Below are 27,981 nucleotides of genomic sequence, written 5' to 3'. Positions count from 1 at the left end.
TGAAACCTGAAGTTTGCATTCAAAACATACCACATGAAACCCGTAGTTTTCATGCATAAACTAAACCACTACATGTCTACAGAACCTATATGTTCTACGATATATGTCTATGGCTTACCATATGACTAATCACGTTTTCTCCCTCCGTTTTAGGGACATATTGAACTTGAACAAGCTCAATTTCTCTGCTCTAGAAGTATCTGGAAGAAACAATCTAAAGTGGGTTCAATACATGAAGCTCAATCTCACTGCAAAGGGCATTAGAGCCACCATTAAGGCACCTATCGCCGACAAACCTGTTAACGAAGCTCAGAAGGATACTACAATGATTTTCATTCGAAGACACATACATGATGCACTGCAGACTGAGTATCTCGCTGAGGAGGACCCACGCACCCTCTGGCTTGCTTTGGCCGATCGTTTCGATCACCAGAAAGACATATACTTGCTTGAAGTAAGACACGATTGGCATCATCTTCGCTTCCATGACTTTAAGTCCATGAATGAATACAACTCTGAAGTTTGTAAAATCCGTTCTTTGTTGAAATTCTGCAAAATGGAACTAACTGAATCAAATCTCTTGGAGAAGACCTATTCGACCTTCCATGCCACCAATATTGTCCTGCAGCAACAATATCGGGCACAGAAATTCACCAAGTTCTCGGATTTAATCTCTGTTTTACTTCTCACTAAAAAGCAGAACCAGCTTTTGATGAAGAATCATCAAGCTTGACCCACTGGCTCGAACGCCGCGCCTGAAGCGTATACGACCAATTCTAGCAGCCATAGACGATAAAAGAAATGTTGTGGCCGTAGCAATGGGTGACAAGCCCAACCACGGGCCCAAGGTCAATAGAGTGTTGCACCTAAGGGAAGAAATGTGACCCATCAGCGTCCACCACTCGACCTTAAGGCCCCAAACTTCAAGAACAAGGGAAAAGCTCCCATTCAGGCTGCTTCTACTGAACTGGACCTGTGCTATTGTTGTGGATCCAAGGATCATTGGCCACGCGTATGCCGAGCTTCCCCTGAGGCCATTGCCAAGTATCATTCTCTTCGTGAGTCTAACTTTGCACAAGTGGATCATCCGGAAGATGCAACTACATCACTGGAGATATCGAACTTTCAGGAGGCATCAACGGCTATGGATGAATAAATTAGACATGTTTTTAGGGTGTTTACCCCTAGTGGCCGGCCCTACCCCTTATTTTGCTAGGTTTATGGTTTAATTTTGAACAATTTTTCTATGTATTTGGAATCATTTGTTTGGTTTTGGTTTGTTTTGAATTATGGATTGTTATTTGAATGGATATTATTTTCTCGAATTGCTTAATTGGTTTGTTTTGACCAATTCAATCAATTTATTTCTAGGTATGTCTAGTGGGGAAGTTAGTTGTCTGGTAGATAGTGCAACCACGCACACTATCTTGCGTGAACGACACTATTTTACTAACTTAATACCCAAGAAAGCTCATTTGATAACTCTCTCAGGGCCATCCAACCTGATTGAAGGATACGAAAAGACACGTATCATGTTGTCTAATAGGACAATCTTGACCATTAAGGAGGAAATCTATTTTCCACGTTCCGGCAGAACGTTACTAAGTTTTAGAAATATTCGAGATAATAAATATCATCTTGAAACCATTGAAGATCATGGTTCTGAATTTCTTTGTATCACTTTATACGAATATGGCCAGAAATATATTCACGAGAAGTTGGAACGTCTGCCAAATGGGTGGTAGATCACAACCATTCGTGGCATAGAAGCCCACAGTGTGGCTAGACCTATGCCTGAGTTCCAGGACACTTTGTTGCTTTGGCATGATCGTTTTGGACATCCTGGACGTGATATGATGCGCTGTATCCTCAAATCTTCTCACGGGCATAAGTTACATCCCTATGTTGGATTTCCATCATGCAAAACGTGTTCTTTAGGGAAGTTGAATATTCAACCCTCCCATACAAAGATTATTCATGACCCCCTTAAATTTCTTCAGAAGATTCAAGGGGACATTTGTAGACCTATCCAACCAACTTGCGGACCGTTTAAATATTTTATGGTGTTAGTTGATGCATCGACAAGATGGTCACATGTTTACTTGTTGTCCACACGCAATGTCGCGTTTGCTAAACTCCTAGCTCAAATCATTAAGCTAAGGGCTCATCACCCTGATTATCCGATTAAGTCAATTTGACTGGATAACGCTAGAGAGTTTACGTCACAAACTTTTGATGATTATTGCATGTCAGTAGGGATTGATATGGAACATCCTGTGCCCTATGTTCACACCCAAAACGGCCTGGCAGAAGCTTTCATAAAGCGCCTTCAATTGATAGCTCGGACTTTGGTTATGCGAACCAAACTGCTAGTATCTGCCTGGGCCTATGCAATATTGCACACTGCTATGTTGGTCCGCCTGAGGCCCATTGCTACCCAACCACATTCACCGTTACAGTTGGTTACTGGATACGAGCTTGACATCTCGCATTTACGAGTGTTTGCCAATAATGCCGCTACTACGTACCAAAATGAGTCTTCAGATAAAAATGGGAATCTATGTCGGTTATGATTCGTCATCAATTGTTCGATACTTAGAACCCTTGATAGGAGATCTCTTTACCGCATGTTTTGTAGATTGTCACTTTGATGAGACAGTTTTCCCATCATTAGGGCTTCATAAGCATGCTAACGTTCCCGTAGAACGCCGCGAATTGTCGTGGCATGCTCCCAGTATATCTCATTTAGATCCCCATACTGCCCAGTCTAAAACTGAGGTGCGACGAATTTTAGATCTTCAGAGCATTGCTCAAAGCATGCCTGATGCTTTTAATGATCTAGCAAAGGTAACAATATCACATATACCCGCTGCAAACACACCTGTAAGGATATATGTACCCCGCATACATCAACTAACTGTTTGGGAAGGCCGGACCGTCCCCGAAGGTGGGGATGCCGCACCCTCCACACGATAAGATACATTGGCGGCTAGCCAATCATCTGCTCCGACCCTGAAGCGTGGCAGACCCCTTGGTTCAAAGGATTCACAACCCTGGAAGAGGAAAATGGCACCAACTAGTGACCCTAGTTTGAATCCGACCATCTTTCACTTATCTGTTCCAACGCATAAGGTTATTTTAGATTACGGTGATGCTTCAAACAAAACATCCCGGCCTTCCGAGAATCGCGAGATTTCGGTCCACTATACAGTATTAGATGAGTTTTGGAATAAGAATGAGATGATCGTCGATGATGCATTCACGAAATCAGTAGCTATTGACATCATGTTTAATGATGATATTGAACCACGTTCCGTCAATGAATGCCGACGTAAAACCGATTGGTCAAACTGGAAACAAACAATCCAGGTCGAACTCGATTCGCTCACAAGACGTAAAATGTTTGGACCTATCGTTCCTACACCACCACGCGTAAAGCCCGTTGGCTACAAGTGGGTTTTTGTGAGGAAACGTAATGAGAAGAATGAAATAGTGCGATACAAAGCGCGCCTCGTAGAGCAAGGCTTCTTTCAGCGCCTTGGGATTGATTACGAGGAGATGTATTCCCCCGTAATGGACGTTATAACGTTTCATTACCTAATCAGTTTGGTAGTTTCTGAAAAACTGAAAATGCAACTTATGGATGTGGTAATCGCATATCTCTATAGGGATCTAGATATGGAAATCTATATGAAAGTTCCAGAAGGACTTCTATTGACTAATTCAAATAGTTCTAGACCACAGAACACTCTCTCAATTAGGTTGAGGAGGTCACTCTACTGATTGAAACAATTCGGGTGGATGTGGTATAACCGTCTGAGTGAATATTTGACAATTCAGGGTTATATAAACAACGAATTATACTCATGCGTGTTCATAAAGAAGTCATATTTCGGATTTGCAATTGTTGCAGTTTATGGCGATGACATGAACCTCATTGAGACACCCGCAAAGCTTGAGGAAATTACTGCACACCTAAAATTGAAATTTGAGATGAAGGATCTTGGGAAAACTCGATATTGTCTCGGCTTGGAGATCAAGCATTGTTCGGATGAAATCCTAGTACATCAATCGAACTACACCCAAAAGGTGTTGCGTCGATTTAATAAGGATAAAGCGAAGCCTTCGAGTACACCCATGGTCGTTCAAACTCTAGATGCTAAACGGGATCCATTCCATCCAAATGAGGATGAGGAAGAGATTTTGGAACCCAAAGTTCCTTACCTAAGTGTAATTGGGGCTTTATTGTACTTGGCTCAGTGCACTAGACCCGACATCTCCTTCACTGTGAATCTATTGGCTAGATACAACAATGCGCCCACGCGCATACACTGGAATGGTGTTAAAGGTATTTTCTGCTACCTCAAAGGTACTACAGATTTGGGATTGTTCTATACCCGCGAATCTCCGAGTATTGTCGCCCCTATAGCTCTCAGATTGATTCTCGCCTTGTTGGTTAAGCAGATGCTGGATATCTGTCTGACCTACATAGAGCACGTTTTCAAACGGGCTATGTCTTTACCGTTGGAGACACTGCTATATCTTGAAGGTCTACCAAGTAAACGCTAGTTGTGACTTCGTTTAACCATGCTGAGATTCTCGCCCTGCATGAAACATCACGTGAGTGTTTTTGTCTGAGAGAAGTTATGGGACATATTTGAAGCACTAGTGGTATTACATCAGTCATTGACCTTCCTACAACGATCTTTGAAGACAATGCAACATGTATCGAACAGCTAAAGAAGGGATACATCAATGGAGACAACACCAAGCACATAGCGCCGAAGTTCTTTTACTCACACTAGCAGCAGCAGCATCAGAACATTGAAGTCAAGCAAATCCATTCCCAAGACAACTTGGTCGATCTCTTTACCAAGTCATTGCCCAAGTCTACATTTCAGAAGCTCGTCCAAGGAATCGGTATGCGTAAATTATCTGAGTTGAATTGCATGTAGTTCTCTTATTTAGAAGTTATGTCTAACTCAGGAGGAGTATCTGGAAGCATACTCACGTGATCTTAATGTACTTTTTTCCCTACGATTAGGAGCATTTTTCCCACTGGGTTTTTGCTACCTAACTAGGTTTTAATGAGGCACCCATCCTGGGATGATCATACTCCGTTGAGTTCACTACCTTCGTCCAGCTTGACGAATGTTTTAGACATTATGCATATTTTCTTACTTTTCTCCTTAGTCTATGGGTTTTCTCTATTCCTCGAGTTTTACCATAGTAAGATTTTTGTGAGTTTTTACAAATGCATACTTCAAAGTAAATATAAGACTTGCGATCACCTGTTGTGCTGATGATTTCATCAACTATTCTATCTTATCTGGTGAAGATCTGATGTCATGGTTTGTTGAGTATTTACACACTTAAGGGGGAGTGTTGCAGTCATATTTAGAATATGAATGTGATTGTGTAAATCCTAGGGAATTTGGGAAAGTATTATCTATTTCTATTAGGATTAGATTACCTATTAAATGTTGTAATCCTAAAGGGAAAGGTTTTAGCCTTTCTACTACTATAAATAAATGCATAATGGGGTGAATCAAACACACATCACAATTAAATCAATCTCTCTTCTCTCTCAATATTGCCGAACCCCTCTCTCACTAAACCCTAGATCGTTCAATCAAATAAGCCTACAACAAATTATAATTAATGGCGTTGACAATCTTTGTGTACACTACCACTCAATCAAAATTTACATGATAAATATTACCCATCTGTAGGCCCGACCTAGGCCCAGTGCAACCATGGCCATTGTCCAGGGCCCAAAATTGAAAGGGGCACAAAAAAAAAATCCAAATAATTAGGTATAAAAAATAAAAAATAAAAATTTTGTCCAGAGCGCAAAATAGGGACCGGAGAGCAAGAGGCCCAAGTTTGACAATGAAGGGAACGGCCTATGTTTTGGGCATTTAAAAATAATAATAATAATAATGGGACCGGCCCAAGTTTTGGACATTAAAAAATAAAAATAACAACACAAGGGGACCACTCGTCCCCGGTCCCCCCCCCCCAACAATTAACCCTAAGTTCCTTTTTTTCCCGATTCTCCACCCCATTGTTACCCCACTGCCCTGGCCCCTGCTGTCTGATAATTTGCTACACTACTGCAAGCTGTAACTTCCAAACCTGACAGCCACAGGCCCACATGTCCTTATCCTTCTCACCACAGGTCCTTGCATTCACCAACCTGAGGTAAACTAATTTTTAAATTTGAATTACTAATTCATAATTTAATATAAATTTTGCAAGTGACATAGAATTATAATTGATGTATAGAATTGTTGTTGTTGATGAATTGAATTCTTGATTATCATGTGTAGGTAATTTTTGAATTGTTGATGATAATTTTAATAGGAAGTTTTTGTTATATCATGTGTAGGTAATTTTTGCAAACAAATTATCAAAGCCATGTCTTTTAGGAAACAACTCACTGGTAATATGAAAAGGAAAAAAAGGCAAAGGATAACGAAATTGTCGAAGGTTTAAGAGGATCTATTAATAAAAAAAATTTCTACAAAGAATGAGTCGGTTAAAAATTTGAGAGAAAATGATGTTGGTGAAGAGTCACAAAATGTTGTTGGGGAGTCTCATGATTATGAAATTGGTGATTATGTGGAGAAAGATGTTAATGACGAGTCTGATGACCAAGAAAATGGTGATGATTTAGAGGAAAATATTGGTGATGAGTTTCAAGAGCATGAAAATGGTGATGATGTGGATTTAAATGTTGATGATGATCATATTGGTGTAGAAGAAAATACTGAATTTCCTGAACCTATTTTCCATTTAAACATTTATGATCCAATAATTTGGGATGATCTTAATGCATAAATGAGAGATTTACTTGTAGAAAAGGGACAAATTCGAGAAACTAATCTCACTTATTTTAAGGACAAACTCTCTAGAAATTTTTCCTCACACTACTATGAACGAAAATTACGAATGGGTGAAATTTATGATAGGAAACAGCTGGTGTACTCAAAAGAGTTGGATAAAGTCTTTTGCTTTTGTTGTAAATTGTTTAAAACAATTGCCTCAAAAAGTGAGTTAGCAAAAGATGGAATTAGTAATTGGAGACGTCTTGGTGATAAACTTGACCAACATGAAAAGAGTAAAGAGCATCTCATTAATTCGAGAACTTGGGTTGAGTTGAAAAGTAGATTGACAAAAAATCAGACAATTGACAAAGAATTTCAAATGCGAATCAAGAAAGAGACAAATCATTGGAATGCGAATTAAGAAAGAGACAAATCATTGGAATGCGAATTAAGAAAGAGACAAATCATTGGAAACAAGTGATGCTTAGAATTATTGATGTTGTGAAATGTCTTGCCATACGTAATTTAGCATTTCGTGGAACAAATGAAAGACCTTGTGAAGACTCTAATGGCAACTTCTTAGGTTTACTTGAAATGATTGCGGAGTTTGATCCAATAATGCAAGAGCATTTTCGACTCATTGAGAATAAAGAGATTCATCATCACTATTTGAGCCATAAAATCCAAAATGCGTTGATAGCTACTTTAGCTTCAAAAGTCAAAACCGCAATCATTAAGAAAGTAAAAGAAGCCAAACTTTTTTCTGTCATTCTTGATTGTACTCCTGATGCAAGTCATGTGGAACAGATAATTTTAATTTTGAGATGTGTTGACTTGTCAAGTAGGTTAATAAATATGAGGGAGTATTTCATTGAGTTTTTAAGTGTGGAAGATACATCAGGACAAAGACTTTTTAATGAGTTGCAAGATGTCCTAAAGTCTCTTGATCTTGATATTGATGATGTGAGGGGACAATGTTATGATAATGGATCTAACATGAGAAGAAAACACCAAGGTGTCCATAAAAGATTGCTAGACATAAATCCCAGAGCCTTTTACATGTCATGTGGTTCTCATTGTCTTAATTTAATAGTTTGTGATATGACAAGTTCATGTCTTAAAGAAATTTTTTTTTTTGAAATGTGTCAATGCATATATATGGGATTTTCCAACTCAACAAAGCGTTGGAATATTTTGCTTGAATATATTGATGGTTTAACTTTGAAGTCATTGTCAATTACTCGATGAGAAAGTCACATTGAAAGTGTTAAATCAATTAAGTCCCAAGTAGCACAGGTTAGAAATACTTTGTTTAAGTTGGTGGAAATTACTAAAAATCCCCAATTGAGTAAGGATGCAGGATTTTTAGCATAAGGAGAACTTTCAAGTTTTGATTTTGTATTAAGTTTGGTTATTTGATATGACATTTTGTTGAAGATTAACATGCTGAGCACAAAATTACAATATGAAAACATGCGTTTTGATGTTGCTGGAAAGACATTGGAAGCACTTGTTACATTTTTCGAAAACTACAGAGAAACTGGTTTTGCTTCTGCCATGAGTGATGCTAAAGAAATTGCCCTTGATTCGGAAATTGATCCTGTTTTTCAAACTAAACCTCATAGACCTAAAAAAAAACATCATGATAAAGTTGATGGTAATGAAAAGGAACAACAGTCTGCTGAAGAATCATTTAGACCATATTATTTTCTTTTATAGTGGATATTGTTCTTTCTCAACTGAAACACATGTTTGAACAGTTAAAGTCTTTTAAATCTATTTTTGGCTTCTTGTTTGATGCACCGAAGTTAATTTCGTTGGATGATCAAGAGCTAAAAGAAAATTGTATGAATCTTGAAGAACATTTGAAACATGGAAATACCATGGATGTAGATGGAGCCGACTTATGTTCCGAATTACAGGTTTTCCAAATGATGTTACTTGAAGAAGCATTTCTCTCTAATAATCCTTGGACATCCATGGAAATAGAAAACTTTGTAAAAGAAACTGACATGTTCCTAATGTCTTGATTGCTTGTCGTGTACACTTGACTGTACCTGTGACCGTGACATCTACAGAAAGAAGTTTTTCAAAATTGAAATTATTAAAATCTTACTTGCGGACCACTATGACTCAAGATAGACTAAATGGATTAGCAATCTTATGTATTGGAAATGATGAGATTGAAGACTTGGAGTATGGTGATATAATTGATGATTTTGCTTCAAAAAATGCCAGAAGACAATTTCTTAAATGTTGAAATTTGAAGGAGATTTGCTAGGAGTGGTTGTATATGATTGTACTTTTGATTGTCGGGGTTTAGGTGTTATGTCCTCCCCCCTGGTTATATATTTTTCTCAAGTAATATAATTTGGTCATGAGGGCCCAGGCCCCCAGCTAGGTTCCAGCCCTCGTTAAATATTTTTTTTAACATATTTTTTCGTATTAAAAAGAAAGCACATTTTGAGATTTTGCACTAAACACCCAAAAACTCGAGACCGTTCCTGCCCATCTGTTTTTCTATAAAATTAAAAGTTGATACTTGATAGATTAATTTGGACATCCATGGGAAATTGCTACATTTTTTTTTTTTTCGTCGAAAAATTACTACTTTCCTTTTCCTTACTTAAACAGTATTCTCCCTCACTCCCCTTGAAAGTGAAAAAAAAAAAACCATTGAAACACCTCTTTCTCTCTAACGGTTTCATTCCCCATGAAACTCTCTCTCTCTCTTTAACGTTCTACACACCCTAGAATTCTCCACAACAATGAAATTCATATGGTTGATTGAATATGTGGTCGGCCTAAAAGCAATGAAAAAAGAACAAGTCTAATTTTCTGGAGGATTCATAAAGCATGATCCACAGCCTGTCCCTTTTCTAAAGGCAGAGTATACTGTATACGATGTCGGACTGTCTGATAATTTTCTTTTAAACTGGATATTAGGCCGTCTTTTGAAAATGTTTTCCTTGCCCCACCCATAATTAGACATTGCATTTTAGACTTGACCCGTTAATGCGATCCGATCTACTCGTTAAAATTAGTATTTGGATAAATGTTTATCGGGTCGTGTTGTTAATAGATACGTTAAATAGGGGATCATTTTAGAATAACCCACAAAACCCATTAACATCCATTATTAAGGGTTTTTGTGTAATTTCAAGCGACGTAATCGAGAAAACCATCGCTCTGTGTCTCGTGCCGTTTGCTCTCTGGCTGTCCTTGCTTCTGGCTCCCATTCTCTCCTTCACCTTCTTCCTCAAAAATCAGGGTTTTACAGAACTCTCCACTCTCTCCGGTAAGTTTCGATTCCCTTCCGCATCTTCCATGGCAATAATTTACGTTTCTGTAGATTAGACTTTTGGTCTATTTTTTCTCAGTTTTTCACTTGAGCTTGGTTTTAGCCTTTTAGGTGGTGCTCTTCACAACAGCTTCGAATTAATTTGGAAGTAGTTGATTTGTGCTTGATAATTTCGATTGGAATGTGCTTTTGTTGTGCAAATGATGCTTTCTGTGTGTGATTGGATTGGAGATTTTGGGGTTGTTTGTGCTGCTTTACGAAGTTAGTAACTGGTTCTTTGAACTTTGAAGCATACGGTGGTGACAAAGGTTATGATCATATTATTAGCTGAATAAGTACTTCTGATCTGAAAAGTGCTTTTACCAAACAAATTGATGGCTTACATTAATTGTCCATAGGTTATAATGCAAAGTTTGGCCTGTTTATTCTTGGTCACTGCCCCTGGATTTCTTAAGATACCTTTTACAAATATTAACAGGGTTTGTGATCTGCAATTTTCTCATCAGCAATGCAGCATCAGGCTGAAAGATCAAAAACAGGATCGGTCTATCTTTCGCGTACTTGATCACCACCTGTTTGAAAAACCTTAGTACATATTATGTGCCTAAAACAACTACGTTAATCAAGAATACACAAATACGATCCAATAAAACAGATCCGGTCCAAGTAAGGCCGTAACAGTAATCGTACTTTTGAACAATGTGTACACTGCACTCCACACAGCAAGGTAAAATGTAAATAAGGATACATACATATATGCAGTGGTTTGAATGTGAAGAACCAGTTTTTTTATGTCCTTTCTCCAAATCATTGCGTATGTGAGTTCATATATTTGTTTGGATGCTTAATAGTTTTAGGCTAAAATCTTAGATGACCTGATTGAGGTGCATCTGATGTTGAGTGATGAATTTGTTTGCATTCGGGCATATGTGAAAGAAATAAAATGAAACAAAGTCAGCTGTCAAACACCACTTAAGGAGGGCTAGTGCTATAGTGAAAATCTAGCACTATTGTGGCCATCCTCGTCCAAATTCGAGGCTCCCTTTTCTACTCACTAGCTTTCATGCACGAGCTCAATCACGTGCAAAAGATATTTTTTAAACTACAGCGTACTACGATGAACTTACACATTTTAAATGTTTTTATATAAAAAAAATTGTACAAAAAGAATTAATTATGCGTTATGCGTGTGCGAAAAATATTTTTTTATAATTGGCACTACACACTTCTTAAGATATTTTGAACGTGTTTAAAATAGAGAAAATAATATTTAATAAATAACTGATTAAATCACATTATTGTTATCTCATTGTGAGGTACTAATTATTAATAATAAAAAAAACACGGCATGCTACGATGGACTTACACGTTTTAAATGTTTTTATATAAAAAAAAATTATACAAAAAGAATTAATTATGTGTTATGCACATGCGAAATACATTTTTTATAACCAACCCTACACGTCTCTTAAAATATTTTGAACGTATTTAAAAATAGAGAAAATAATATTTAATAAATAATTGATTGAATCACATTATTACTATACTATTATGAGGTACTAATTATTAAAAAAATTAAAATAAATAAATAAACTGTACAGGAAAAAGTTAAATATTAAAAAACTGTTTAACACTATACACTGAATAGTAAAATAAAAAAAATGTTTATCACTGTAGACTGAATAGTAAAATATTAAAAACATTTTTTTTAATATGACAAAAATACCCCTAAAGTTTTTTTATTATTCATTCTACAGTGATAAACATTTTGTTAAATTGCTTTTAAATTGTTTATCACTGTTCATATGACGAAAATACTCCTGTATTATTTTGAATTGCTTTTAAATTGTTTTTGTTTGGAGGGCATTTTGTCCTAAAGTTTTTTGATGAAGCAGGTGATCCCAAAAGGGGCACTTGACTTTATATATAGAGACAACCCCACCTAACTATTGACACAAAAAAAATAAAAAACGACACTACTCTATAAATGCTAAGAACAAGAGAAGAATTCATAGTATGTGTGTCTGTATTTCGAAAACAAGGCAATCAACAAGATCCAGGAACAAAAACAAACCAAAGTCCCGATTTGACAAGGAAGAACCTGCAATCCAAAATATAAACAAATTTTAAAATATAAGTCTTCAAAATGATTACAAGGTTTGGAAGATGAAAAGAGAGAATGAAATCAAATGAGAGAAGTGAAGAGAAATTTATAGGAACTCGAAAGAATCTCATTCTGTGTGAGATGAGAAATTCGAACACCAATAAGACAAGTAATTAAATAACATAATAATCACATTATGGTTTTCAAGTCAAGATATATTTATATGATACGAGAGATTTTTCTAAGTGTTCAAGCATATTTTCACATGCCATAATACAAATAGATAAAATAATATATTTTTGAATATCTCTCGATTTATTTTATAACACGTGAAATACTTGTCTGAATGTCGGACACATAAAAAAATTTCTCATATGACACGGTATATCGTCATATTGACATTGCATGCTAATATAATAAAAATACATGTAAATTTTTATTCTAATGTTTTTATTTTATTGACACAAAATGTTAAATGGCAGTACATCCTAACATTTAGTTGTTGTCATCTTAGTCGCACCAATAAAATTATCTATATACTAAAGCCTAGCAGAAAACCAATGTTCATCCTGCGAGAGTGAGCACTGTTCACAATTTTCTACAGTAAGAAGTCTGTTTTGTCCTTGCTGCATGCGCATCTCTCATTCCCCCCCGTCTCTGGAGTTTTTTGTTTTTGGATTTTTGGGTTTTGGCTCTGCCTTTTCAGTACATGCTTTCCAGATGATCGGCAGCGTTTCTGTTTAGAGGATTTTATCCTTGCTGCCCACACGTCCATCATCGTTGAAGCCTGAAGGTAGCTGTTCTCGACTCTTCTGCGTCATTCCGCTCTCTCTCATCTAAATCCAAAAGATTAAAGATTAGATCGCAGCTTCTCAAACTCTCTCTCTCGCACCGTCACCATCAGGCCTTAGCTGCTAGAAGGCTGGGTCTTGAAAGAGTTCGTTTTGTAAAATGCTCTCTACTTAAGGCAAGTAATTTGAAATTTTGGTCCTATTTTTCAATTATTATGCCCAATTTCGAATTTAAATCTATTTACTTTTTTTTTTTAAATTGATTTGGGGTTATTGAAATCAGCGATGGAAAAATCTGCCAAAAAACGCAAGATTTCGGTATTCAAATTATGGGTTCTCTCAGACTTCACAATGTTGGACCTGGGTTCTCTTCAGACTTCACAATCTGCCAGAAAACTCAAGGTTCGTCTCTCTTTCTCTCTCTCTCTCACCTTTTTTTCAATTCATGATCGTATTTGCTTTTGCATGAATGTTGGATCTGTTGCTTTCGACAAATTCTGCACTATGTTTGCTGCACTTAATTTTTTTGTTGTTTGATTTGATGAATTCTTGGGAAAATCCAAACTGAATCCCGTTTGATTCGAAGAAATTTTATACCCAGCAAAACTTGGCTGCATTTGAAGAAATTTCAAACCCATGAAAGCTCGAGTTTCCTGGTGAGTTCTCCGACATATTTGTTTTGGGTTCTCTTTTTTTTTTTTTTTGTTCAAATTTTTATAATTTTAATTTTAAAAATCTGGGTTAAAGAAAATTTTCTGATTTTAACATTTAGCTATTGGATTGCACGAAATCAGTATTTAAAGAATTCTTTTGTATGAGAATGCAATGATGGACTTTTTTTTTGCCCAGCGAATCTGTGAGTTAAAGTCTTAAACTTTTGATTGAAATTTTTTAGAGCTTTTATCGTATTTGTTATCTATGCAGATGTTAACAGAGTGTTTTTTTTTTTTTTTTTTATCATAATTTTGTTTTATTTTCTGTTGGGCAGCTTTTGGTGTGCTGCGGATGTTGATTTATTAATCTTTGCATACACTTTACCTTTGAGCTACTAAGTACGTCAAGTTATACTAACTATTTGACCGCATGTGTGATAGTTTCATTATTGTGAGGTTTTGAAATGTTAATTATAATGTTAAAAAACCAAAAAAAAACTGTATGGATGTGATCGTTCATTATATGCTTATAGAGTGATGATTATTGATCTTGATGCACATCAAGGAAACAGTCATGAGACGGATTTTGCCAATGAAAGTAAGGTACTTCTCAGTCCTCATAGGGATTTGAATATTTAACTTGACCCTCTTCTGGAATTCCAATAACTGTTTTGCATGAACAGGTCGAGTCTATATACTAGATATGTACGACCCTCGAATATATCCATTTTTAAGTTTCCTGCTCTTCTAATGTTGTAAGATGCAATCTTTTTGCACCAAAGTTACCAGCTGTACCACTGTAAAGGCCTATGAGAGCAAGACTCTAGCATAAACCAAGTATTTAAATCCACCTTTACTTGATCTTCTCTAGGATTATGAAGCAAGGAGATACATTGACCAAAAGGTTGAAGTAGGTGAGTCATTACTACCAGACTCGCATATCAGATATTAGTGGTTAGGTTTGTCATTTAACGAGATCTTTATTACCTGCTAATAATAAGTCATCAAAATTTTCTCAATTGTATGTTTATGATACGGATAATGAGGTGCAAAATTGTCTGAAAGCTTTTAATTGTGACGAAAAGAATGAAGGGTTTGATCCAAAAATTGTAGAAGATTTAATCATGTGCAAACATTTTATGAATGCTTGCATTGCCTTAAGGGTACCCAAAAGCAACCGATGAAATCAAAATTACCCTACAAGACATGCAAGATTGTGTTGCAATGTTAAATTATGTACTTTTATATATTGTATGAAAGATTATACTTTGAAGATATAAAAAATTGTGTTGCAAAGATCAATGTTGTTTCTTGGTAGTTTCTTATTTTGTTGGTTGTTTGAAAGCACTGAAATTTTAAATTTTAATGTGGAGATTTTCAGTTGTGGAGGAGACCCTTTTGAGATTAGGGTTTAATATCTTCGTTAACACTCATTTTTCTTATATGAATTTATATTATCATAAACACTAATATCTTCATTTTTTTTTTGTTGCTTTGCTATTTCAGGACAATTTACCTGTACTCTTCTGATGAAAGATAGAAAGGACTCCTACAACATGGAACGTAGAGATGTGATTAGAGTTCCTGCAGGGCTTCTATTTACTTAATTAACAATAACAATGATGAACCTCTTCACATTGCAAAGCTCATCCGTTCTGTTAACAGTTCTGGATGATTTGAGGTAACCAAGATCATCACTTCATTTCGTCAATATTAGTTTTGGTAATTTATATTTTTACTTGTTTGAGCAATTAATTACCTACAAATCCAATTAAATTTTCACACAAAAACTTCAATTTTGTTTTACCATTGCTTTAATTTCTGCAGGAATTCTGCCCTGCTGGTTTTGGAAATCCCAAGTCATACTTCAACATTTCAGCGATGACATTATTGAATCTGCCTTCAATGTAAGTTACAATTCTTAATTTTTGTTCTTTGCCCTTTACTTGATTTACTTTGTTCACATAAATTAATTAGGCTCTAATTTACAACTTTTAATTATTTGATCAGACCCCAAGAAAAGAGCTAAGAGCAGGACTTTAGACAACAAAGGGGCAAACAAAGGGGTCAAGGCATAGTCATGAGCTCCCCAAAAGAACAACTTGAGGCACTATTTGGCTGATCACCAAGGATTGGTACCTTTAACCACTGCGCATGTATAGTTTCTTTTTATAGTACCTTGAATTGATGACAAATAATGCTTTTTTTCTCTGTCATGATTCTTTTTGGTTCCATGATTTCCAGCATCTACAATGCCATCTCTGTCATAATTAATTCATTTATGCTTGCCTTCTACAAAATGGAATCCACATTATGAAAATTGCCTTCACTATAAGAGTGTAAATTGTCAGGTGTTTTTTATATTTTGGAGAATGGCTATTTTTCAAACTGGTTAATTACACAAGAAATTAACAACTTTTGGCCAACTAACCTTATTTTAATGCTTTAATACGCTACTTCCCTGTTTCCAATCCTGCTTAAGTATTGAAGACTATTCTTGCATAGCTGTATTGAACAGAAGCTATCCTCAGAGTAGCACCTGAGAATTGGAGGCGATCCCATCGGAGGCCATTTGCACCTAATGATTCTCAATTTCTTGAGTGCACCAGTAAGTCATTTATCTTCATTTCTCATTGACATTTGTTTTCCTTGATAACATAGTTGACAGTGCTTTTAGCCTGTTATTATAATTACTGTTAACAATTACTCTTAGAGAGAGAGATGGATATACCAACTCATGCATTTTCAAGGAGTACTATAACAACATTATTGGAATTGGATAACAATATTTGCTATAACTTTGGTAAGGAATCGGTTCATAGTGTGGGGTTCATGGATTTGGATTTGGCATTCTCTGATATTAACCAAGGAGTGGAAATTTTGATTGGTTTGACAGGTAATTTGGGTATGGTGTTTACATTCAACATTTTATAATTATGAGAGAAACCGAGATCATTGTATTATATGTTTTATTAGCATTCAACATTTATAATTGTGAACCATCTTTGTCTGTTTATCAATTTATTTTTTATGGTTTTCAGTTTCCTAAATGAAGTTTGATGTGTATGGAATATCACAATTTATCTTCATTTGCATTCTTGCATTTGAACTTGCAAGTCAGTTTATACTAAATGCTATTTAATAATTTAGAGAAAACGTTTCAATTGATTGTCATGCAATGCAGTTGCAAACTTGATGATTTAGAATTAGCTTATCAATCTTCCATACAATTTCTAATCCCGCAGCAACGCGCGGGCATCAATTTCTAGTTATATATACTAAAACTCAGTTTTTGGGTTACAATTGATCTATAGTGTGCGGACGGATTTGCCCCTCATTTTCTTCAGTGTTTTCTGATTTTGATGTGATTTTATAGTGGGGTGGCGATTTTTCCCTTGGTTGGTCATTGCGGAAAGCTTTTCTACTGCTTCTAGTAGAGATATCTCGGTCTCTTCAGCTCTCTCAAAAAACCCGGAACCAAAATCTCTTTAGTTCTCTCTCAATTCCAGCAGCCACCACCACCACTCAGACGCCCCCAAAGGTAGATTTCTTCTCTCTTCCTTACATATGGAATCTTGAAAATCCTCGTTGATATCATTTGATTTCTACACAGCTCTCGACCAAACAAGCTCACTCATTTGGGCTTCCACGCCCACCCAACAAAACCCCTAATAACATTCACAACAATCCACAGAGGGGTTATGAACATCATCAACTCGCCCAGCACCTCCACTATCGTGGGTCGTCTCAGAATCTCCATAAAAGAGCATCTTTATATATATATTAGGAAGTGTATTGACATTCCAAAAATCTCATTCAACACTCCTCACAAGTGTATTTTTATTTCCCAATATAAAAAGTTTGTAGTGTAGAATGAGATTTTTGGAGTGCTAATAACAATTCTTTTTTTTTTTTTTAAACGGAGAATTTCAAGCTCTCTCTCGCTCTTCTTGGTTGCTGACAGAAACAGATGCTAAAGGAAATCAGGACATCAAAACTTGATTGGTAATCTGCAAATCCATGAGGTGCGTTTTTTCGAATTTTCAAATTTTATTAGTTTGAACTTTTGGTGTTTTAAGGAAATTTCTGTGATTATTTGGTTGTGAAATTTAGGATTTCGGCAAAATGGGTCGGTCCAAATCTGATTAGGGAGGGCTCTTTGATCAAAAGGGAGCTGTTTTTCTGTACATTAGAGAGAACCCAGAAGGTAGGATTTGATTATTGTGGACAAGTTAATATGTGTTGCAGCTGCTTTGTTGCTTCGGTTGCTGAGAGGAAAAGGAAATCTGGTTCTGGTTCTGGTCGATTTGGCCATGATCTTGATGGTACAGACGTGGTTAAATGTTCCCACTTTCTGGTTTTGTTATTTTTTTACCTCCGTACTGTGGTTTTTTTTTTCTTCATGTGATTCTGCTGGAAAATGTCAAGGCTTTCTCCTACAATGAATTAAGATCCGCGACTTTCATCCGAGTAGTAAGATAGGTCGAGGCGGTTTTGGAACTGTATACAAGGTACTCAAGATTATGCATTTGTCTTTATTATTTATATTGGGAAGTTTGCACCAGTTATAGAGAATTCATGATATCTGTGGTTCGAAAGATGTTTCAATTCCAAATTTGCTGCAATGACTAATGAGTTGGCAGCCTCAAAACATCAAGCAATTGGGTATGCGTTTTAAGAACACTGCAAGTTCTATCCTCATGTTTTTTTACACATAGATGCAATGTTTGGTCAGGTACAAAGTATAATAAAGCATTTATAAAAGGATGATTACCCTTTTTTTTTTTACATTTTTTAGGATCTTATAAATCTTTTCCTACATCTATGCATTTGTTTTTCTCAGTTTACAATTTAGCAGAACGAGAGTATATTTCTGTTTACCATAAGATGTGAATTCTAACCTTTATTCATACATGCAGGCTAAGAATTGTGGTTAGCTTAGAGGAAAATGTGAGATTAGCAATTTGAAGAGTCTACTTTCTCCTCGTATGTTTGCTTTAACATGTGTAAGTTGTAATTATTATTTTTCTCTTCATGGCGTACTTAAAATTTGTAGATCAGCATATATTTGTTTTTGACATTTCTTATTAAATGTATTTGAAAACTAACTGAAGAAAGTATCCAAATTTTTAGCAATTAAAAAAAATCACCTCAATAATTACAGTTTTATCCAATTTCTAAGCAAGGGGAAAAAACCTCTGAAGTTTCAACGAAGAGAGTCGGAAGTTCTGAATAGTATATTTGTGTAAATGGGATTGTAAATATGAATGTACATATTTATACAAGTAAATAGAGATGTAAACATTGTTGTTAGTGTGTTTAAACAAAATTGTAAACCTGCAGCAACGCGGGCTCTTTTGCTAGTATGCAACTAGATGTGATGACGTGCACACTGATGATGTTCAATTTAGTGCATCTTCAAAGGAGATGTTAAAATTGTCACGTAGGTATACAACAGTAAAATATGGCAGCAAACTCTCTTCAACCGAGCCTTTAATTTCTTAGGTGGCGCTGAGTCATTTGAAGGCAAAACCTTTTGTTGTCAAATTTGACAGCAGATGTCAAATTTATTAAATAATATTTTAATAGATTAATATAATATATAATAAATGTTATTATGTTTTTTAAATATTTGATTGGTTGCCTTAATTATTGGACCTCACAAAAAGATAAATTTTTTATTAAATAACATTATTATTTAACATATCAGGTAGAACAAAATATTATACAAAATGTCAAATTGTCAAATAAGCTATCAATTATAATTTTGATGTTTAAAATTTGACATCTCTTTTAGAGATATTCTTAGCTGTCATGTCCCATCTTCTTCTTACACGTTTTACACCCCACTAGAATTCTCCACAGTAGTGATCAGACATTATTTTCTTTGTACACAATTAATGGTGCCTACTTTGAGACCACAAACTCAGGTAATATGGTTGATGGGGTAGGTGGTCGGCTAAAAAATCATAAATTCATACGGCCCTAGCAATTAAAACCATGTCCTGATGGTCCAAAAGAATATGGTCATCAGAAAAACATGATAAACGGTTTAAAATGAAGCTCTGGAAGTTAATACTTGAAATGCAAAATTAAAAATTAGAAGAAGACAGTCATCAGAAAATCATGATAAACGGTTTTAAATCAAGTTTATAAAACTAATAAACCTACTGTTGAGAAAATTACAAGAAAATTATAATATTTTTATGCAAAACACTTAGATAATTAGACTGAGGCGCATGTACCTCGTTTTCTTTAAGAAGATTCAAGTCCACTACGGTTTGACAAAAGTCTACAAACCGGTGCAATGATATATCTCTTAACTTATCCTCTCCAGAATACAACAACCCAAGTGAATCGTTGTGTGACTAAAATCTATATGCACAAAAAAGGAAGAGTGTAAAGCTCCACCACACAAACACCCTTTTTTGGCCAATAAGTAAAAATAGAAAAGATGGAGAATGAAGAATAATTGTTGTAGAGGAAATTGCTAGTGGGATAATATAAAAAGGTTACAAGAGTTACAAAATATGAAAAGCTACTTCATCTTAATTTCCTAGTAACAACAAATAATGACAACCATCTTAATTTTCAGACAACAAATAATGACAATTATAATTAATTTGTTTAATATTAAAAATGCACTAACACCAACTCAAGGGAAGATTAGTATCTTACTCAAAATCAATTGAAAATAGATGGAGAAATTCAAGATCTTTTAAGCAATTAAAGAAAAAGAATTCTAGTATTGGATACTCAAAACAATTCAATTGATATAGGATGTTCCTTTTGTGTTCCCTTTTTTGTTCTGTGATTCTTTGTTTTTTGGTTGATCTTTCTTAAACTTGTCATTTGAAGCAAGAACAGTGTCTGATCGTATAATCAGCGGCTGTTCAGAGAATATTATGCTAATAATTTCAATGATTTTTCTCTAGCACCAAAGTTTCTTCAGAGTGTTTATTCATTTTTTTTATTAGAAATGAAACTTTGCAAATCACATGACAACACATAAATTAAACTAAGAAAAAAAATGAAATTTGCGTAGAAACAAACTTTAGTAGTATGCTACTGCATGCGGGTTAAATTTTCTTCAAGACCTTTAGCAAATAGAGAAGCGAAAGCCTCCATGTAATGTTTTTTCAAAACCAACCCGACCTCAACTCCACCATCACCATTCTTGCTCTCTTGAAAAGACATTGTCCCTGTGTTATCTATCGAAACTAACGCGTGCTTTGTTGGTCTTCCCCATCCGAAATCAGCTGCATCATAAAACTCAAACCGGGGTGAACCAGCAGCGGGAATTATTCTATCAGCATTGGGCTGCAGTGTATTGAACATTCTTGATACCCAAGTCTCTGCCCCCTCCAAAAGGGTCTTGTCCAAACTTTTTATCACGTCGCTAATTGCTTTCAAGGCCACAAACATCCCATCTTCTCCCAATAAGTCATTTGTTTCCGCAACTGCTAGATGTCCTGCGATACAGCTCCCGAAATAAGTTGGCGGTAGAGGAGGGTCTAAGCGTGACCGGCAGTCCACAGGAATGATGAAAAATACTCTCTCTGTTTTGGTCTCCTCAGCCCTGACTAAGCAAACCCATGTATAGGCGCATGTTAGCGAAAATGTCGATAAATGAAATAGTTTTGAATGATCACCTTGCTCCTTATTCTTTGTCATCATAGTCCTCATCGCTGACCGCCTTAAGGTTTCGATTTTCGCGCGCGTGAACTCGAAGGTGCCTTGAATTGAGTCTCCTGGACGTTTAACTTCCAAAGGCAGTAAGCTTCTATTGTTTGGACCACCTAATCTTAACCAGTCGTTTGAGTAGATTTCTTTGAGCCCGACTGGGTCCTTGATGACCTTTCTATCGTAACTTGGCAAAGGTGGTGATCCTCCTTCTTCTCCTCCTCCATGTTTGCATAGGTGACCCCAAATTTTGAAAAACAAGAGTGCAGATAAGCCATCAGAGGCAGCATGGTGAATAGCTGATCCAATCGAAAAACCGCCCTTGGAAAAGACGGTTATTTGCAATGCCAGCACCGCAGCTTTTTCATGAGACATTGCCAGTTGGGGTACAAGAGGATGGTACTCTTTGACTTCAATGTCAAAGTTGTTGCTTGAAATTAGACGGTGGAAATCAGCATCAGACTCAGCGATTGTTAGCATAATTGTGTTGCCTTTGAGATAACTGAGAAGGGGTTCGGGGGAGTCTAGAGGCCAGGTGAGGTTTCCTGCTAGAGGTACAAAATGTTGGAGGGTGGCGGAAAGTGAGGTTTTGAGCTTCGGAAGTATGGAATCGAAGAAATATGATGCGTTGAATGAAGACATTTCGTAGAAGAAAAGGCTTTGAGAGGGTGGAAACCTTAGCCAATGGAGGTCAAAAAAGGTGAGAGGAAGAGACAGATCCTCCGGGTGGGCAGAGTCTGGCCCTGAACTTGGTTTCGGAGCTACACTGCAAACCTCAACTACTTTGACCGAGCCTGGTTTTGCCATTGGAGATGAAAAAGAAACTTAATTTTGTGTGCAGTTTAAGTGAGGACATGATGGCTATAAGAGCACCTCCACCATGCTAAATAGCCCGATGGTCAGGTTTCCCCACCAACCCACTGGCTGAAACATTTTACGGACCGTTGGATTTCCAACATTAAATTTTTTTTTAAAACCTTATAATTTTGATGTTTAAAATTTGACATTTCTTTTGAGATACTCTTAACTGTCATGTCACATCTTCTTCTTACACCTTCTACGCCCCACTAGAATTCTCCACAGGAGTGATCAGACATTGTTGTCTTTGTACACGGTGCCTACTTTGAGACCGCAAACTCATGTAATATGGTTGATGGAGTAGGTGGTCGGCTTAAAAATCATAAATTCATACGGTCCTAACAATTAAAACCATGTTCTGATGGTCCAAAAGAAGATAGTCATCAGAAAATCACGACAAACGGTTTTAAATGAAGCTCTGGAAGTTAATACTTGAAATGCAAAATTAAAAATTAAAAAAAAAAAAAATTGTTAAGGGGTGAAGCGGGTTAAACAAGTAACCTATTAGATTAACAAGTTGTGTTCGGATGACCCGTTAATTTAAGGGATCAGGTTAAAACCGATCCAAACTCACTACATCCGAATTGTTTATAGGTCCACCAACAATTAAGTTAAAAATTATGCATTGTTGAAGATAGTAATTAATTGACGTCCCTTGATCATAGCTCGTATACTAGTATTCCAACGACCAAACAGCCGTAATTAGTTGAGTGTTCAGCTGTGGTCCTGCACCCTAGCCGAGGTTCCGAAACCAAAGCACATACAGCTTAGAAACAAGAACTGGAAGCGTAAGGGACGCGTTTGGACTAATTACGCTAGTAGAAGTCTCGTGGTCCTCGGCGTCTCCATGGTAGATTTTTATTCTAATGGCCTTGTTTTATTGACACAAAATGTTAAATGGCAGTACACCCTAACATTTAGTTGTTGCCATTATAGTCACACCAATCCAATCTGCAACGAAATTAATGGAAGGTGTGATGACTTGCACACTGATGATGTTCAGCTTAGCTGTCATGTCTCATCTCCCTCTTAAACGTTCTACGCACCACTGGAATTCTCCACCAGAGTAATCAGACATTGTTTTATTTATACACACTGAATGGTGCCTGCTTTGAGACAACAAATCATAAATTCATATGGCCCTAGCAATGAAAACAGAACAAGTCAATTTTTGGGAGGCTTCGTCAAGCGTGGTCCACAATCTCTCCATTTTATAAAGGCAGAGTATACTGTACACGATGCAGTGTGTGGTGGAGTTATTGATAATTTTCCATTTTATCGAGCATATGTGAAGAAAAAAAAGCAACGAAAGTAAAATGGAAACAAAGTAAGTCTAACTAAAATGATATAAAATTATTGTATGGGGATACGATTATACTCAAACTTAACACGGTAAATATACTTTATAGAACTTTCATAAAAAGAGTTTGGACTAAGTTTATTTTAATAAAAATCATGTCGTAACTTTATTTAGGTCTAATTGGATAAATGACCCTCGTGGTGATAAAGTATTTGGAAGATCACCCATATGGTAAAAAAATTCAAATTTAAATCCTTGTAGTGAAGTCCATTAGAAATTAAACCCAAAATTAAAATTTATGTCAGCTTCTTCGTTAAGTTCCTTTTTTCTTTTTCAATTAGAGGGAATTCGCTTCAGAGTTTGTCAATTCTAGAATGCGAGAAAGTATTACTAGCTGCAAAGCCAGGTGGAGAACCTTTGCCTGAGGGTCTTCTGTGGCTACTTCTAACCAGGAAGGTACTGGTGTTGGTGCTGGGGATAACTTTGGTGTTGGTGCTGGGGATAACTTCGGTGTTGATGGTGACAACAGCTTCGGCACCCCTGATGCTCCATTTGGAGAGAACAAACCTGGCTTTGGCCTGGATGATACATTGGAAGGAATCGATAGGGACGACGATGAAACGGGTGACTTCGCCAAAAGGACCTGATTATAATTATTAGATTTCAGGGGCAAATTTAGTTTGCTTCTCCGGCAGTGCTACAACCATCTAATCTTCCCTTCCCCGTCTCTCATAACTATTTTATTTCATTTCATTTTATGTCATATTTGTCTGTCACAAACTTCATGCACCTTTCTGTGCGCTTTGTTAATGGAGGAACTTGAATTGTCCAAATAATTGTTAAAAAAAATAAAAATAAAAAATAAACAAGAAAGGTACCTAGCAAAGAGAGTAGATGCATGATCCAAGGAACTGAGGACTCGTGCCGTGGTTTCAGATTATGCGTATAAGGCCATTGATGCTCTGCCCATTACAGCACATTCAATGACCCAGTTTACCACTTTTCTTATGGCCCTCCAGAGTGAATCCCAAAGAGCATAAGAAAAGCGGATACATAAATCAAAGTAACAGGGAGCCAACTTTTGAGGATTCACTTAGCTTGATTGGACAACTGCCATTAGTAGCTGCCTATATTTATCAAGAATTTTCAAGAATGGAAAAGTATAAGCCATTTCTCTGGATTATGGTGCAGGTTTCAGTTTCTTTGGTTTTAGTTGAAAATTGTTACAGGAAACCTCAAAGGGGTGTGCTATCAACACACCATTTTTTACTTCTCACACACCCTTTATTAATTTCTGTCCGTTGATTTTCTTCAATTTATCCGATCTGACGGTCGAAAACCAAAAAGATGTGGGAGAAGTAAAAAGGGTCGTGTGGATATCACACCCTAACCTCAAAACACACACTCTTGAGCATTTTTTTGTACTTGGAAGAAATTTTGAAGTGAAATGGGGCAGGGTGTTTTGCTGCTCTATTAATAAACACTAGCATATGGGCACACATAAAGTGTGTGAGAAAATTTTTTATTTTTGCTTTTGAAATAGAAGGAGAGAGGAAGAGAGTAATACAGAATGTGGGAGTGGGAAGTTTTTTTTTTTTTTTTTTTAATTAGAAATATGTTAGGATTACATGTAAGTGAGGTTTTGAAAAAAAAAAACAGCAAAATTTGGTTGTGTGAAATTACATTTCTGCCCTATATTTCTTATTCATGTTATGTTTTAATTAGAGGGTTAAACTAGTAATTTCATAGAATTTTGGTTGACAATGATTGTTTTATTAATTAGTAGAGATATTGGAGCTATTCAAATAAAAAAAACAGTGCAAACAAACACATGGAGGCAACAATCAAGTTGATTTCAAACTTTCGTTGGGTGCTTCGTAACTGGCAGTGGCAGTGGAGGAAATTTGGTCGTTGAGTGTGGAGCCATGGCTAATGAAATTAACGGAGAATTAACGGAAATTTTGTTTTGGGGCTTAAAATCCTAACGAACTTCAACACAGGGTTTTAAATCTGAGTTTTTTTTAACCACGGAGGCTTCCTTCCGAATACTCTATCACCACAAGGACCTTTATCCAATTAGGCCCTTTATTTAATAAAAAAAAACTTAAATTTTAATGAAAAACTCTTAAATTTAACAAAAAGGACAAAAGAACTTAATTTAATGGAAAAAAAACATAATTTTAATATTAAAAAAAATTTTGACGCGCAGACCCACATGACCTCACACAAAATGTTTATGAAACTTTCTACACTATTTATGAAACTTAGAACACCATTTATGAAACTTACTACAATGTTTATGAAACTTAAAGGTATTACACTGTTTATGAAATTTAACTATACTACACTGTTTTTGAAATTTAACGACACTATACTGTTTATGAAACTTAACGGTATTATATTCCTCTCTCTCTCTCTCCTCTTCTTGAATTTTCTTGGCACATTCTCACCTTCCAAACACATTTTCTTCTTCTAATTTTCTTCGATACTCATCAAATTTTCTTTGTATCTCTTCAATTTTTTAACTTTCTACACCAATTACTTAATTTTCTTTAATAGTCCGCCCATTTGCGCCTTCCTCTTCTCCTCCACCTACAATCTTAACTTTCTACAACACGTGTTATTATGTAAGTGGTGGAAAATTTTATTTTTTTAACACAAAAATCTCATCACTTGTATAGAGATGTGGTGTTTCATCCCGTGTTCCGAACACATTGAAAAATCTCTCGTCAGCTTGATTATTATTGGGAAACGACACTACAAAAATAAAACTGAGAAATGTAATTCAATTTGAAATCTTTCCTTATACTAAGCAAAATAATAATAATAATAATAATGTCTTAATGGATGTGTGGCGGGGGTGTATGCGCTGATGTGGTGTTTTTTATGTTTTTATTTTATTTTATTATTTTGTCCTAATCATTAAATAAAGTTAGTAAATTTCTTTTGATTAAAATGCAAAAATTTGAAGCTCTTTTTATTGATTTTTCTTATACTTTATCCATCGTTTTATGGGAGCAAGATATAAAACAGAAATGTTTTATTTTAAAAATATATTAATAAAAATAAAATTTCACAGATTTTTAGGATGCATTAGTTTTATTGCTCGAAAAGGAAAATCAAATGCACGTATTGTAATTTAAAATAAGATACTAATCACACGCGATGGTGTTTAGGTCGAGAATATGATACGAAATATTTTTCTAAGGATAGTACTACCCTTAGGGTATTATTATTATTGTTGTTGTTCATCAGAAGAACAGAAGGGAAATCGAATGCGATGGAAGGCAGCATACAGCGTCGTATTTGTCGAGGGAGAGAAGGTGGATGGGGCAGCCTCTGCGCTCGGCGACGTCCAAGGCGTTTCCGGTTTGGGTGGCGTAGAGTATGAGTAGTTTCTTCATCGGTCTGACTCCTCCATCTCTCTCTCTAGAAGTCCAAAGCTAAAGAAGCTGCTCTGGTTGGAAGGAGAGGAAAAGAGTTTCATACCGTGCCTTCGTCTGTGCAGGAGTGAGAATGAAACGGTGTCGTCCGTCCTTTGGGTTAAGATAACCTACTTCTAATTTTTTTGAGTCGTAAGTTGCAGTGGACTCGATTTTAATGCTCTCGCAAAGTTGGGTTCATATATGAATTTGAGTTATATAGTTAAGGGGGGGATCTCACGTTTAGAAGATATAAAATTTATGTTTGAACTCTAAAAATTGACAATTCCATATTAAATTTTAAAAGTTAAATTTGACCAATGTTTTATACACTGATATTACAAGATAAGGATTTGGGGCAACATAGTGGGTCAATCATAGTTATGAATCAAACTCGTCATCTATGATAATCTAACTTGAGATCTTTTTATAAATGGCTAAACAATCTCTGTTGTATGGTAATATTATTATGTTATGAGTGCCAGTAATGACATCATTTGATTTCATGATATGGTAATATTATCTTTATTGTATGGTAATATTATCATGTCGTGTGTGCCAGTAAAAAGGGAACGAATGCCAGACCATAACGCCCATACTTACGCTTGGACTTGGACTGCGGCGATCGATCTTCTTCTAGACATGGTGGGAGTTTTAGGGTTTCTCCCCTAATAGGATTGGCTACGAGTAATGGTCTCGACTTTTTAAAGCAAAGCAACCCGCATGAAACTAACTATAGATCATATCTGTCTTAAAACGTTGGCAACATGATCAATCTATAACCGTTATAAATCATAATATGAGCCTCTGTTTGTAGGACACTTTGCAAGTTGAATAGTGATTTTACAGGCACTCTCAAAAGGATTTTGGAGGAGGATTTCTTTTGGGAAATCCATCAGCTGCGTTGTATTTTTACTGTGTGATGAGTCCATATTATACCATATATTTTATCCTAATTTTAATTATTATTGGTTATTTTGGTATAATTTTGATACTTTGAATTATATTTTTAATGTATGACATTCGACTTCCTCTTGAA

At 35.9% G+C, this 27,981-nt stretch overlaps 2 protein-coding genes and 1 long non-coding RNA gene across 3 annotated transcripts; 2 read left to right on the top strand and 1 right to left on the bottom strand.

The window, feature by feature from the left end:
• Nucleotides 1-109: 109 nt before the first annotated feature.
• LOC137709218 (uncharacterized) lies at nt 110-733 on the top strand. The gene has a single exon (XM_068448319.1). It carries the CDS (start codon nt 110-112, stop codon nt 731-733), a length of 624 nt encoding a protein of 207 aa, XP_068304420.1.
• A 16,384-nt stretch (nt 734-17,117) lies between these two features.
• LOC137709552 (uncharacterized) lies at nt 17,118-19,128 on the top strand. Its single transcript, XR_011064868.1, has 4 exons — nt 17,118-17,220; nt 17,293-17,704; nt 17,793-18,190; nt 18,599-19,128. It is a non-coding gene; the product is annotated as an uncharacterized lncRNA (long non-coding RNA).
• A 1,616-nt stretch (nt 19,129-20,744) lies between these two features.
• On the bottom strand, nt 20,745-22,188 carry LOC137749222 (phenolic glucoside malonyltransferase 1-like). Its single transcript, XM_068489334.1, has one exon. The coding sequence runs from the start codon at nt 22,167-22,169 to the stop codon at nt 20,745-20,747; it is 1,425 nt and encodes a 474-aa protein (XP_068345435.1). The 5' UTR covers nt 22,170-22,188.
• Nucleotides 22,189-27,981: the final 5,793 nt, after the last annotated feature.

The sequence above is a fragment of the Pyrus communis genome, chromosome 11 (genome assembly GCF_963583255.1).
Source record: "Pyrus communis chromosome 11, drPyrComm1.1, whole genome shotgun sequence".
In the NCBI taxonomy this organism is placed as follows: Eukaryota; Viridiplantae; Streptophyta; class Magnoliopsida; order Rosales; family Rosaceae; genus Pyrus; species Pyrus communis.
The sequence above is the reverse complement of the archived record's forward strand: the minus strand, read 5'-3'. Positions and strand labels throughout refer to the sequence as shown.